Source organism: Phasianus colchicus, chromosome 3 (assembly GCF_987193195.1).
Source record: "Phasianus colchicus chromosome 3, bPhaCol1.hap1.1, whole genome shotgun sequence".
In the NCBI taxonomy this organism is placed as follows: Eukaryota; Metazoa; Chordata; class Aves; order Galliformes; family Phasianidae; genus Phasianus; species Phasianus colchicus.
In genome coordinates, this window is record NC_143438.1 from 48,294,380 (window position 1) to 48,308,778 (window position 14,399).

General features: G+C 35.2%; 1 protein-coding gene across 4 annotated transcripts in view; it reads right to left on the reverse strand.

Annotated features, from left to right (window-relative positions):
- ROCK1 (Rho associated coiled-coil containing protein kinase 1) overlaps positions 1-14,399 on the reverse strand; it is an 81,891-nt gene that overhangs the window by 36,736 nt on the left and 30,756 nt on the right. For 3 of the 4 annotated variants that reach the window (XM_031612855.2, XM_031612857.2, XM_090137448.1), the window contains exons 2-10: positions 13,326-13,407; positions 9,511-9,611; positions 8,543-8,680; positions 7,147-7,322; positions 4,336-4,420; positions 2,533-2,677; positions 2,110-2,248; positions 809-900; positions 429-588 (exon numbers count right to left, since the gene is read on the reverse strand). In XM_031612855.2, coding sequence (XP_031468715.2) covers positions 429-588; positions 809-900; positions 2,110-2,248; positions 2,533-2,677; positions 4,336-4,420; positions 7,147-7,322; positions 8,543-8,680; positions 9,511-9,611; positions 13,326-13,407 — 1,118 coding nt within the window. Of the gene's footprint in view, positions 1-428; positions 589-808; positions 901-2,109; positions 2,249-2,532; positions 2,678-4,335; positions 4,421-5,142; positions 7,095-7,146; positions 7,323-8,542; positions 8,681-9,510; positions 9,612-13,325; positions 13,408-14,399 lie in introns of those variants that run through there. The other variant, XM_090137450.1, reaches the window with a different exon arrangement.

Genomic DNA, 14,399 nt, shown 5'->3' on the forward strand with positions numbered 1-14,399 from the left:
CAGAGAAGTTAAGACGTTTTAATTTATCACAATACTACATAACTGATGTGAAGTGTGGAATCCTTGTATAAAACTTAGGAACTTTCCATCAACAAAAGTGATGTTCATATCCTGAATTCATGACAACACGAATATTTCAGTGCCCTCTAGGCAGCTTTGTAGCAGCAACAGATGATGATTATTCTTGCTCGGTTTCTGCTGCACCACTATGCAACATTCTTAACAGAGAGTAAGCCATTCACAAAATCAGTGCAATATTTTAAGATACTGATGACTAGAAATATTAGCTATCAAAGTGTCAAAGTGTAATTTGTTAGGATCCTGACTCATTAGTAAGAAATCTGTTTGGCTTGTATTTATATACTCCTAAGAGTTAGATGGGAGTTTTGACTAGAGAATACATCACTAGATTGCTTGTTTGTACATACCGACGGTTGCTGTAATACGTAAATCCAACAAAAGGAAGCTGGTTCCCCACAAATGCTTTTGGAATGGGAAATGTTTCTTCCTCTCCTTTGTCTTCATCAATATCATCAAAATTACTAGTGTCTATGTCACTACTTAAGTCGGGCACAACTGGTGCTACAGCTAGGAAAAAAGAGGAATAATTATACCATAATAATCATTTTATCATTCAAGTAACAGTTAAGAGTTTGGGAGGAATATCTCTTTGGTGTCTAAGAAACCTCATTCCTTGCTACAAAGTAAGGAAGACTAAATTCCATTGAAAAGAAATATGGCAGTTGTTTTGCTAACGTGATACATTAGTAAGCCAGATCACAGTGTCTGAGAAAAGCATTATACTTACTGTCTCTGAGAGTCTCCCAAGCCCACTGATCATCTTTGAAGAAAAGATGCCGTTTAATTTCTTCTACGCCATTTCGTCCCAGTCTCACTTCCCTGTAAAGAGATGTTTTTTTTCAGTATGGCACATACAACAACAGAAATCATTCCAAAAGAAAGAAGATTCACTCTACAGCATATCTCGCAAGAAAGTGAAAATAATTACCTCTCAAACTAAGAAACAGACATATCCCAAAGCTTTCACATATGAAAAAAACTACGGCAACACCACAGGTAACTTCAAAACAAAAATCTGGTTTAAATCTTGTCTACAAGAACTCCTGCTGCTACTGTTTCCATCATCACAGACTGGCTAGGCAGCTGTCAAGGAGTTTGTGCCCTTGCTTGAATCTGACGTAGCTCAGCAAATGCAACAGTCCCCTTCTTTTGTAGCACCAGGTCTCAAGCAAAGGTTATGCTTGTATCACTAAGTAGTGTGGGTAGAACTGGTGCGCATCCCCAAAATTAAGAAGCCTAACATCCACATTTCACCCAGGGGGCTTCCTTTGGGTTGTCTCTACCCTGATCCTATGGATTGAATGCCCACTAGCAGCTGGGATTGTATTAGGGATGCTCACAAAATGCATCTTTTGCTTCAGCTTCATCCCGAAGGACCCCATGCCTCTTATGACACTCCACAACACAGCAGCTATTACTAAGAAATAACACTTCATAGTCAACCAAGTTTAGAAGGTAGAAATATTCACAGTAGCAGCATTTCCCTTCCACCACTATACATGGGAGGTACCACAAAGGACGGCAGCAAGCACTGGGGATTCCTCTCCCTGGGACTGGACAAGGTAAAACTGATGATACCTGCCTGTCCAGTTTGAAACATTGGTTAGTAACTGCTACTTCAGGTTAAGCAAAACATTATTTCAAGGTAGATAAAATGACTTAAAAGATTTAAGTGACTGAAGTTCTAAAAGTTTATTGACTAAATTTAAGACATCCTTCCTGTACTTGAAGCAAGAGGCCAACACTTTCTTATGTTGTTGAGACACAAATAAAATCCAACTTCCAGAAAGGAGAACATTCAATTAAAAGCACTGCATTCAGATTGCATACATCAAACTATAGCAGCATCTAAATTGGATCAGCGTTACACTGCATTCATACCAAGACAATGAAAATTCCATTTCTGCTGAGCAGTTTAGAAACCCACACCAACACACTATACAGAGATACACATGCATACATTCTTTCAACATGACAGTTTTCCTTAACGAAAGCTTACTTTCATTTTGATTAAAGTTTAAATCTCACCTATCAGTTAAAAAGGCACAAATAAGGTTTTTTGCCTCTTTAGAGATCTCGTTGTCATCAGGGAAGGTAAGGGAGTTCTTGTGGTTCATAATCTTACTGTATGTTCCAACCAAAGAATCTGCATAAAAAGGTGTGTCACCTGAAAAAGCAACAAGATAAAAATTAAAACACAGATAAATATTGTGGATTTGATGTATAGCATTTGAATTATATACTCAATAAATGTAAGCAACTAACTGAACAACAGGCAAAGACAAATGTTTGAGAATTGTGCCAGAATATTTCCAAAACATGCTTTATAAACAATGAAGTCACAATCACAACTTATGGCAGGAAAGTAATACATTAGTTAAAGCAACTGTGGTATTTTAACTTAGAGTACTGTTAAGTACTACAGTTCATTTTTATTATCCTACTACTCACCTACAAGCATCTCATACAAAAAAACTCCAACTGACCACCAGTCACATTCTCGTCCATAGTAACCGTCACCACCCTGGGACTTCAATACTTCAGGAGAGATATAGTCTGGTGTTCCTACAGCTGTATCACATCGTACCATACCTTCCTACAGAGAGAAAGAAAATACCCAGGCCCAAATGTAAGAGCCAAAATTGCAAGCCATTTTCAAGAGTATACAACGCTGATAAATCAACATCAACTTTCATTAACAAATGCTCTTCTTGGAATGGGTATTTAAACATCTTTAATCACTAAATTACTAAATCCAGAACAAAGCACCAGATTACTTGCTCAATCAAGTATGAATGTCTTACATACTGACAGGATTTAGGGTAAACAAGGAAAGCTCCTCTGTTAGTGTAAAAGAGTCAAACATTCAGGATTTTGCTGTCAAGACAAATTAACTTTTTCACTTCCAATGCAATATCCTTAATGCCAGGAAGACTGCAACGTAGATAAGGCCCTGAAACTTGAAGCAGAGACTTCAAATTGAGTAACGGACCAGAAGAATGTTTTACAATCCTCACCCTCTTGAGAAGGGACTGGCAGAAGAACACGGTAATCACACCGGAGATGGCAACTAGAACACTGAAGCAGAAATCACACCACCCTTTCCACTATTCAGACACTTTCAGAATAAGTCTATACTATTTCTAGAAATGGATCAGTAGAAAAACTTGTACAGAAATATATAAATAAGAAATATAACAAAGCAAATGCTGCTTGCACAGTAAATCCAGACAGAATGCACCTGTATCAAGCTCCTGTCTACATGGAGCAGTTTCTCTTCCACAGAGCTACTTACTTGTGCTCTTCAACACACAGGTAGCTTTGTTTAGTACAGAACAGAACACAAAGCATGATTGACACAAGTGTACTTCTTACGCATTAATATACAAAGTCCTATGTTTTTACTTCTTTTTGGCAATTAAAGCTTAAGCACTTGGATATTTTTCTATATTTCAAAAGTTCCCATTGTTAAGAGCAAAATCAGTCCCCAAAAATTTGTATTAAAACAAAATTAAGACAAATTATGTGCCTGCTACTCCTCTGAAGCGGACTGGTTGTAACTAAAGCCAGCTTTTTCAATTTGTGCATGTGGTTTTACTGGTGCCTTTTACTTATAGCAAAGCAGCTAGATGAATTATGTATTTAAAGCTCCTAGAATAAGCTGAAAATATGATGTGTATATTATACAGACTCTATTTGTAAAGTATCATCTCTTTCAGATCACTTTCCTAATACACAGGTGCAGGTTGACAGACTAATCAACTCTGCATAGGGAAAAACAATGTTCCACAGTACTTGAAATACTTTGTATTTTGAAAAATAAATAATTCCATTATATTCTTCAATCTGTTTCCTTCATATTATCCTTTTTGCAAGGCCAGAATATGCTAGTAAGTATAATCAGGATTCAACAACTTAGACATCAGCTTTGATTCTTTCATCACTGACAAGCTATCTTGAAATAATCTCATTCTTTCACACTAACTTTGATAACAAAAACTTGAAGAAACAGTTCAGCGGGATCAAGAGACAATGGTCTGTCTGAAACAGTGTAGAAGTGGAGGCAGTCCCTATTTCCAGAACCATTTTCACATCCTATATTGTAATTTAATAGGAAGCACAAAGAATAGTAACAGGAATAGAGGGGAATCTTGGACATCTCTCATCTAAAAAGTTTTCAGTTTATTTTGTTTTCCCTTTCAGGTACACTTTCCTTTAACAAACAGAAAAGCAAAGTTAAAAACTTAAGCCTACCTTGTTCATTTTCATACAAGTACCAAAATCTGCTAGTTTTAAATGACCAGCTTTATCTAGCAGCATATTATCAGGCTTCACATCTCTGAAAAGAGAAAAATATTTGTGTTAATTGGTCTATTTAACTGATGAAAACAGTAGAAGTCATACATTTTTAGATGTAACATAGCAAGGAAAAAACAACAAGAAAGCATACCATTTCCTCCATTTTTTCCTTCTTAATGTATCATGCCCTACATGCAGACTGTAGAACCAAACATTTTAAAAAGTGATAATGAATGTAGGAACACAGTCTCGAGTCAGTGAATTTAACAAATCTGGATGTCACTCTAGTTCCAAAATAAAATAAAAAAATAATTAAAAAAAAACAAAACACTCAGTAGTTTAAAGCCCATCTCCATTAAGATCAGTTCAGCTACATAACAAGAAAATCATCAAATTCCCAGATAATCATCTCAATCAGATGTTGAGAACACAGCTTTTTTTCCTCCTGCATCACTTCTATTTTCAGGGAACAAATGCATGTCACTTTTTGAAATATATAAATGTGAACAACTATTTCTCTATGGCTTAAAAGGAGCAGTATTGTATGCTCTTTTCCACATGGCAATTGTCTTGAAGAAAGGAAGTTTCCATAAGCTAACTGGTGAAGTTCAAAGTTAATGGTATTCAATATACTATAGCAGAATAATAGTAAGAAGCTGCAATCAAAAATATAAGATGAGTTTCAGAAGAAAATACATTTCTGGGACTTCAAAACAACAACTCAGGCCACTACTGTGAAATGAAGTTCTAGCATTACCTCACCTCAGGGCACGCAGTGAAAATGTATCAGTATACACAGAATAATTTTAGTTGAGAGAGCTTAGGCCAACTGCCTGATTAAAGCACAACAACAGAAATGAGATTAAACTTCAAAGTCACATTCAGGTTCCCCAGGGTTGAATCCAGTCGAGTTTTGTATTTTTTCAAGGATGGAGATTTCACAAACTCTCAAGAACTCTCTTCCATCATTTGGCCATAATCAAAATATCTCTTAACAAATAACTAAATATTCACAGACTGACTGAGGTTGGCAGGGCCCTCTGGCCCCACCCTGAAGAACATTACTTGAGAATAGAAACAGTGCTGACCTCATCAACCTTCTAAGGAATCCCTAGCAACCTGCTGGACTTCGTTCTACTAAGCATAACCCTTTGAGGCCATATTTTAGTACACCTATTCCAGCTGCTTTGCCATCCCAGCTACATCAAAAGCCTTTAGGTTAGAAGGCAAGTTTTACCCTTGGTAAATCCGTGCAGGCTGCTCCCAGTCACCTTTTTGTCCATATGCTTAGAAGCTGTTTCCTGATAATATACTCCATACTACACCCAGACACTGTCAATGGGTTGATCAACCTGCAGTCTTCTGATCCTCTTCTCCACTCCTCTCCAGGGAGAAACTCCAGACAGCAGTATCACGATACTGACCACCTCCTTCATATCTTTGGCGTATCCTACTGACCTTAGATTTGTATATGCCCAATTTGCCTAAGTGGGACACAGCTTGATCTTTCTCGGTCACAGAAATGCTTCAGTTCCCCAGGTTATGCCACTAAGGACCTAGGAGGCCTGAGAGCAGACCTTACAAGTGAAGGTTGAGGTAAAGATAGCAGCCTCAGCCCTTCCCACATCCTTTGTCACTACATCAGCCCTCATTTTCATCTGTTTCCATTCACTCCTCAAATTAAAAAAAAACCGTCAGCCCCAAAATATTCTAAAATTTCAGGAAAAGCCAGCAGCACTGCAAATCAACTGCAATTGTCTGTTTTCTAAAGAACGCAATACACACGCACAAATGGTTCTGCCACACAATTCATTCATTAAATGTAGTATAGTAACATCATTAATGATGCACCATCTAGATTCTGTTCAAGCAATGGATTAATAGATTCATGCTTTGCTTTTTTTTTTTTTTTTTTTTTGGTACAAAAACTTAAGTGTGAAAGCTGATCTGACCAAATTATAGTTGAGAATATATACCATGCCCTTCTCAAACTGTTCCCATATTTTCTGTCAATAAATTTATTCTTCTGCTTCTAGTTAACATAGTTAAAAGATAAACAGGCAAAAGTTCAAACATCAACAGAGAACATCTCAATCTATCTGACGAGTGATCACACCTGAGGTTAAAAAGATAACATGAAACTAAACTAAGTCCTTTTTACTCTCTGTCTGTTTTCTGTATGGCCTCTTATAAGAAAATAGTTGGCTGGGAGATTTTTCTAATCTTGTTCAGTTTCTTTTTGAATGGGTCACTATTGCCAGGTGAGGCTCTAAACGCAGAGCTGAGAGTCAATAATTACTAATAGTGTATACTACCACTATCAAATTCTCCAACAACTTTCTCTCATCAAGTTAATCACAGAATTATAGAATCACAGAATGGCCTGCGTTGAAAAGGACCACAATGATCATCTAGTTTCAATCCCCCTGCTATGTGCAGGGTCGCCAATCACCAGACTGGGTTAAATGTTAATCTAACCACTAGACCAAGTTAAATGAGTTAATTTAGGGTCAACTTATTCATGACACTTTAGGTCTGCATCTCTTGGTAAATTGGGAAAATTTTATTATTCTCTGAAGAGGAACTGAAAAACTTTATCTTGACTGTATCACCTCTGATCTGTAATTTCTGATAGCAATTTTTTAAGTTGCCATATGGAATAATGTTGAAACAATAGTAAAGAAGGAACGTTAGCAATTTTAAAACTATCTTAAACAATTAATTCTGACAGAATTAAAATACTATGTAAACAGTTCTTTTTTTCACCTGTGTATAAAGCCCATTGAGTGAATTGCATCTAATGCAAGAACAACTTCAGCAGTATAAAATCTTGCCCATTTCTCAGGAACATCATAGTTACTCATTAAATTCACAAGGTCTCCACCAGGCATGTATTCCATGACCATGTAAAGGTAACGATCATCTTGGAATGCATAAAATAACTGTAAAAAGAAAATAAAAGAACAAGTCATTGAATGTTTCAGATATCTTTCATCTTTCGCTTGTTGGAAAACCCTGGAATTCCTGTGCCACGTGACTTACAGAGTAATGGAATTGCTAAAGCTTTTCACTATCCACAAGTCTAGTTGCTGATGTAACATCAGCAGTACACATCTCCTTCTGAAAAGATCTTAATCTCAAGTCAATTTCTGCCAGATTTTCCATTCTTTTGTATTACTACATAAGCAGTAGAGTTCTGCTTCCAGATCACAATTTGGTGCAATAAATATTGAGATAATTTCAAAGAGAGTTCATTGCATAATAGAACGTAATGCTTCCTTGCTCCCTGGAATGACAACTGACAAATATGTAAACATGAAACTACTGTACTGCAAGTATCTTCCTGATTCTATTTGTGTTATCACCAAATATTTATTATTCGATTGTCAGTGTATCCATTGCTTAGAACGTGAACCCAAATTTAAAACAACTAAAAAAAGTAGTACTTCCCTTACAGTAGTCAATGCTCTGTTCAACACAATTGGTGAAAGTAGATTTAAGTATATGATTCCTTAAACCTTTCAGAACATCGTAAAATATTCTGTTGGACAATCACTCCTAGACAGACAGTGATGTAGTTACCTGTTTGACTGTGGTAAAACTTGTATGATTTTTAGGTTACTCTTGAGTGATTTTGTTTAATTCTAACTTAACAAAAGAATTTACGTGCTTAAGGGTAAGAACAGTTTAAATGAATGTGTTAACATGCACACACAAACGTATGATGATAGCTTCAGGCATCCTCCATATTAACTTCAAAGGCAGCAATGCCTCTCAAAACACTGTAATAACACTGAAATGAGGAAAACATAACCAGAGCAGGCAAATATATACAAAAAATGGAATATGCAGAAGCTACATCTTATGCATATTTCTGTTACATGGGCTGCTTCAAAGAATTACTATGGAGCAGGCTCACCAGTTTTAACTTTTATCTGGCAAATCTGGCAAAGAGTTCTAAGAATAAGCAGAATAGCTTATCTTGCAATTGTTAAAGCAAAGCAGTTCTGAAGCAAGTACAATAAATGCTATTTGCTGCATTCCTGTTGTAAGTCATGTATTTCTCCAAGAAACCAATGTAACAAAAAAGGGAATTTAAAAAGCTAAACTATAAAAATACAAGTCATGCAGCACTATACAAAATAAAGGAATCTCACTATACCTGAACAACCCAGGGACTATTAGCAAAAGCCATAATATCCCTTTCTTCCCAGAAGAACGCAGAATCTGATCTTTTTATCATCTCAAATTTGCTCAGAAGTTTCATAGCATACACTCTTCTTGACGATTTATGCCTTACCTATGAGAAGAGTTACATACAAAATACATTAGTTTCCACATTAATACAGGAAGAATATAACTGAATATTTTTCCTGCTTCACTCTATTTAATAGATTTCATAGATTTCCATCATGCTTTTACAGAGAATTACATATTACACACAAAATAGTTAGATAGCACTTCCTGACATTGCTCTTTAAATACTTGCTAGAACTATCCAACAGCATCCATAGGCATAACAATCGTTTTATGACTTGCAGATGAATATCTCTAAAAGGACATGTGGAGGCACCTTTTAAAAACTAGTAAGACAATTAGCATTTGTAGAGATCATTAGCAAACATAAAATTACTGCTTACGTCTAGTTTCTACCATCAATTCTCAGTTTAATAAAGCAGCACAAAGAAGTCTAGTTGCTGATGTAACATCAGCAGCACACATCTCCTCTCATCTGTGACAAACTTCCACAAAACTCCAGTTGTAGGCCCTGAACTGGCAGAAATTCTTTGAGTCCTGAAGAACTGTTTGAGCATCTATATATACAGCAGCAAAGGTTGATTTTGCAGATTATGAATAATATATATTCCACATTTTAATAGAAGTATGACTTACAGTGCAAAACAGGTACAGACTGAGAGTACAGAAATTCTCAAAAACATTTCCATGGCATAAAAAGAAATAGATGTCCATATATAATATATAATGCATAATATGATGCATATATAACATATAAGTAATATATAACATATATATGTAATATGTGATTTCATCTTCTGAACTTGGTATTCAGAAATAGATGCATCAGCAAATGCCACAAGAGACATTCAAATGTACAGAGACAGAACTTACCAACTGAACTTCCCCAAATGCCCCTCTGCCAATAACCTTCACTACTTCATAATCTTCAGCTTTCATCCGCAGATCCCTCATTTTATTTACTGTGTCTTTATCTACGTGAAAGAAAATTCATATTTCATACACATCGAATTGATTAAACTCATTCACCTCTTATTTTAATTTTTCAACGTTATTGAAAGATAAACTCCTTAAAGAGAGGATTTGGATTTTAACCTACTTCCCTATTGGAAACTTCCCTGCAGAATGCATGACCTCACCCTCATTACTGTAGTAACCAAACCTGACATAAACATAATACAAGAATGATAGTACAATCAAGTTACTGGACATTCCTCACTTGGCATTTTTATTCTAAATATTTTTTTCTAAATAATTATATTACAAAAAAAAAAAAAAGCAGCTATGCAAAAATCTCATATCCAGCATGATCTTGCTTGTAAGTAGATCTGTTTTAAAAGGCTATTTCTGGATAACTATGCAATACATCTGAGAAAATGTTATTAAGTATACATAAGAGACACTTAAAGAAACTATTTTTAAAAACCTTTCAGTATTCTGCACTTTCATTATTCCTTTTACTGTAAAAAGTAGATTTTAATTTAAAACACGCAGTGGGAATCATGGTAATTATTTATATAAACCTGTCATTCTATAAACTACGATAATTTACCAACTCCCAGTGGGCAGATATTCTAATTCCAAATTTGGTCAAAGATTAAAACAGTCTATTTTAATCCATGTGGGTCAACACTGGCATGAGATTACATGGAAAAGCTTCAAGTTTCAGTATTTCTAAAAAGAAGGAACAGATACTAAAATACTTCTAATAAAACAAGTTATACAACAGTATTTTACTTTCAAAAATAATATTCTAGATCTAACAGCAAAGCTTGGAAAGAAATACAAAGGAAAAGAGAAATGTCAATTCTATAGTTCATATTAAAAAAAAAAAGACTTGGCAGACAACAGAAAACTACCATTTGATTGCAGCATACACTACCATTATCTAAAACAAAAGTGGCATATGTGCAATTAAAATTCATTAAGATTTTATTATTCTACAGGAACAAATGCAGTTTTGTTTGAATAAATACTCCATCAAACCACTAATGTGGAGGCACCCCTTACAATGCAATGTGCCCCTAGCTGATTTCAACAAACTATGTTCAAACTGTAAATTCTGACAAAATATTTCATACAAGGATTAAAATATTCAGTAATTTAAAATAAAATGCATTGCCTTATTTGCAAATTGCAAAAACTGACCTATGGCAGCAGATGGGTACCACTGCAGAGAACTGAAGTGCAGCAATTCTTACGAAATCATAGAATCACTGAGGCTGGAAAAGACCTTCAAGATCATCCAGTCCATGACAATGATTTTCCAATGACTGTTAACTTACTGTCTAATCATCTCCTAACAGCATGTTCTCTAGAAAATAAAGCAAGCTCTGATTTTATTTGTAATGTAAATGATCACAATGAAGTTGTACAATAATGGTGTAAACTGTTTGGATAGCTAATACTGCAAAAAGATACTTCTTAATGGTTTTCTATTAATCAATAAAATGTTCCTGCATGTCCTAGGTTACATAAAGGAGTTTGTTTATTTATTTAACTCAGAATTTTGAGGCAAACTAGATTTCACCATTCCCTTTAAGGTCACTGCTCACAGGCGCACAGCTTGTTTTCATATTCCAGCAATGACAGCAAAATTACATCTCTAAAAGCAGTCTGAAGCTGAAATAATTTGTTCTGTTCTCTACCCTTAAATTCTTTCAGGTTACATTTTACACAGAATAATTTACACCTACAAGATACTCATTCTCAGACCATGAACAAACATTTTCCTTTCCTTCACTCATCCCCAAATGCAAAAGAGAAGATCTTCTGAAACTTTCTGACAACTTCACTATTCTTAAAAACTGCATTCAAATTATGTTTTGAAATAAGAATTTCCTTTGCTTAATCCAACTTCTCCTTTCTCCAGCAGTTTCACCACACCTTCTCTGCAAATAACTGAGTATACAATATGTGTGTGTAACAATGTGTACAAACTCAAACATAGCTTGAACTGTGAGAAGTTTAACATTAGATGTAAGCTGGTCGCTGGAGTGCCTGACTTGCAGGCTGAGCCACTGACCACATCAAATGGGCTTACACTGGCAGAGATAGGAAATAAAATGAAATCCACCAGTTCATTATTGTGGCTTACACCAATTTCAATGAAGCAAAGACAAAAATCAAGTTATTTTAATGAAATTACTTTGCATTTGTCACAAAAGTTGTTTATTACAACATTTAATTACAATGTTTAAGCTTCTAAAAATCTAATAAAACTTAAGTTAATTCTAAGGTTTGCCCATTCTATCCACAGGCAGTAGTAAGTCTAGAATCAGCAAAGACCTCTGCCATCATTTCCAGAATGTATCTGCTTGGTAGGCTGTAAAAGACTTTGCTCTTAAATGACGTGGGTTTTTTTGTTTTATTTTGCTTTTAGATATGAAAAGCAGGCAAGAGTTCTATCAGTAGAATCAACATTATTCATTAAGAGTATTATTACTGAGAAGGATATCTTCTTGTTGTGGAAAAACAGAGAGCAATATGATAAATAATATGATTTCCTAAGGAGTGAGGGGTCTACAGCACAAGTAGAGAAGCAGCTGAGGGAGCTGGGATTGTTTAGTCTGGAGAAGAGGAGGCTTAGAGGAGATCTTCTTGCACTCTACAACTTCCTGAAGGGAGGTTGTGGTGAAGAGGGGTTTGGCCTCTTCTCCCACGCAACGAACAGGATTGAGGAAATGGCCGCAAGTTGTACCAGAGGAGGTTTAGGTTAAACATAAGAAAGAACTTTCTCTCTCAGTGAGTAGTCAGGCACTGGAATGGCCTGCCCAGGGAGGTGTTGGAGTCACTGTCCCTGGCAGTGTTCAAGAGGCATCTGGATAAGGAGCTGTGAGATATGGTTTAGTAGCTTAGTGGGTAGTAATGGTGTTAGGAAGATGATTGGACTAGATGATCTTATAGGTGCTTTCCAACCTTGTGATTCTATGATAAGAGTAAAATTAACCTGAAGGTATGTGAATTCTGAAATTCTTTCCAAAAAAACCCAACAGGAAACAGAGTTAACAAGAAAGTGAAATAGGGCACTGCTATCTTCCAATTGTAAAATAAGAAGAAAAAAAAACAACAACAAAATGTTTATCACATTTTCTTCCCATATTCTTTTTTCTGTCTAGATAATAATTACTATTTTGTACCTGCTAATTCCATTAAAAATCAAGGAAGTGACCTAACAATTGTGTATATATAAAGAAAATAATAATTCTAAACTGATGAATATGTAAATACAGCAGCTATACAGTACTGGATAGAGAAAAGAGACCTTTTGTAATATAAAACAAATGCTCCAGTCTGTCAGTGAACACTTCAGTATGATTTCTTGACACTGCACACATTACGTCATTTTACTGCTAATTGCTTTAAGTATATTAGTACATGATATTACACAGCAAGCTACAGGAATCCAAAAGGTTGCCAAGAACAAAGAAATAGGCCTTTCTCTTTAAAGGTTTTGTAACACTGAATACAACATCACTTAAACCAGCAAACTTGAACATTCATTTGCTCGGGATTAGATTTCTACTGGTAACTGCATCCATACAGACTGGTAAATAAACAAATGTGACTCTTAAAACACCTTGCACCCAAAATCTCTAAGGACCTTTCAAAATGCAACAACAAAATATTTTATTTCAGTTGGTATTTTTAATCCCAGTTAGTTTGTAACCACAATATTAAATACTTACATCTGTTCAAGAAGTTATCAATGTTTTTGTTTTTTCGCAAGGCAGGGAAATCCAAGTCATATACCAAAGCATCTAATCCATCCTGCAAAAAACAATAAAAGCAAAATTAAATGTTTGGGAAAATACACATTCTGCTAGTCAGAGAGATGAAATTAAAATGGTTGTTCTAATCGATTTTCCATATAAATAAAATTATTCACATCTACTTAATGATTCAATTAGCTACTGCCACCTCTAAAGGACAAGCAAAATAGCTGTCACTCCTCTTTCACTGGACATTTTGAAACTTAATCTTTGTCCATCGCCAAACAAATACACTTGTACAAATTAGTTATCCTCATTAGCTCCACATTTACATTAATACTACTTTTTTCTAAACATGAAAACCTTAAATAACAGTTCTAATGAAGTTCATCAATGTTAAGAAGTCACAACATAACATGCAGCAAGCACCTAATCATTGAATGGCAATGGGTAGAAAGGTTAATTCCAAGAGTCCCCCACCCTGCCACCTTTTTTAATCATGGCAATTAAGATAATATATTTACAAGGTATGAATTTAATTTTGTGAACAAATGTAATTTCACTGATTTTTCACCAAATACATTCCTATGAACAAAAAGAAAGAAAGAAAGAAAGAAAGAAAGAAAGAAAGAAAGAAAGAAAGAAAGAAAGAAAGAAAGAAAGAAAGGAAGGAAGGAAGGAAGGAAGGAAGAAAGGAAGAAAGGAAGAAAGGAAGGAAGAAAGGAAGAAAGGAAGAAAGGAAGAAAGGAAGAAAGGAAGAAAGGAAGAAAGGAAGAAAGGAAGAAAGAAAGAAAAATCCTACATTTTAAAGTCTTGTTAAGTGCCATAAACTTTGTCTTAAAGTTTATGGTCTTAATTTTACAACAGGCATGCATTACGCTTTGGTGGTTTACATCTCCTTAGAGAAAAACTAAACAAAAATGTATTGGCTGAAAACCACAGATACAGCTTCTAATGAAAAACAATCAAGTACTCTAGGGGGGCCTTGTGAATTACACAAGTAGCACTCATCAGCTAGGTAACAAGAAGACAGATGGATAGGAAAGCCAT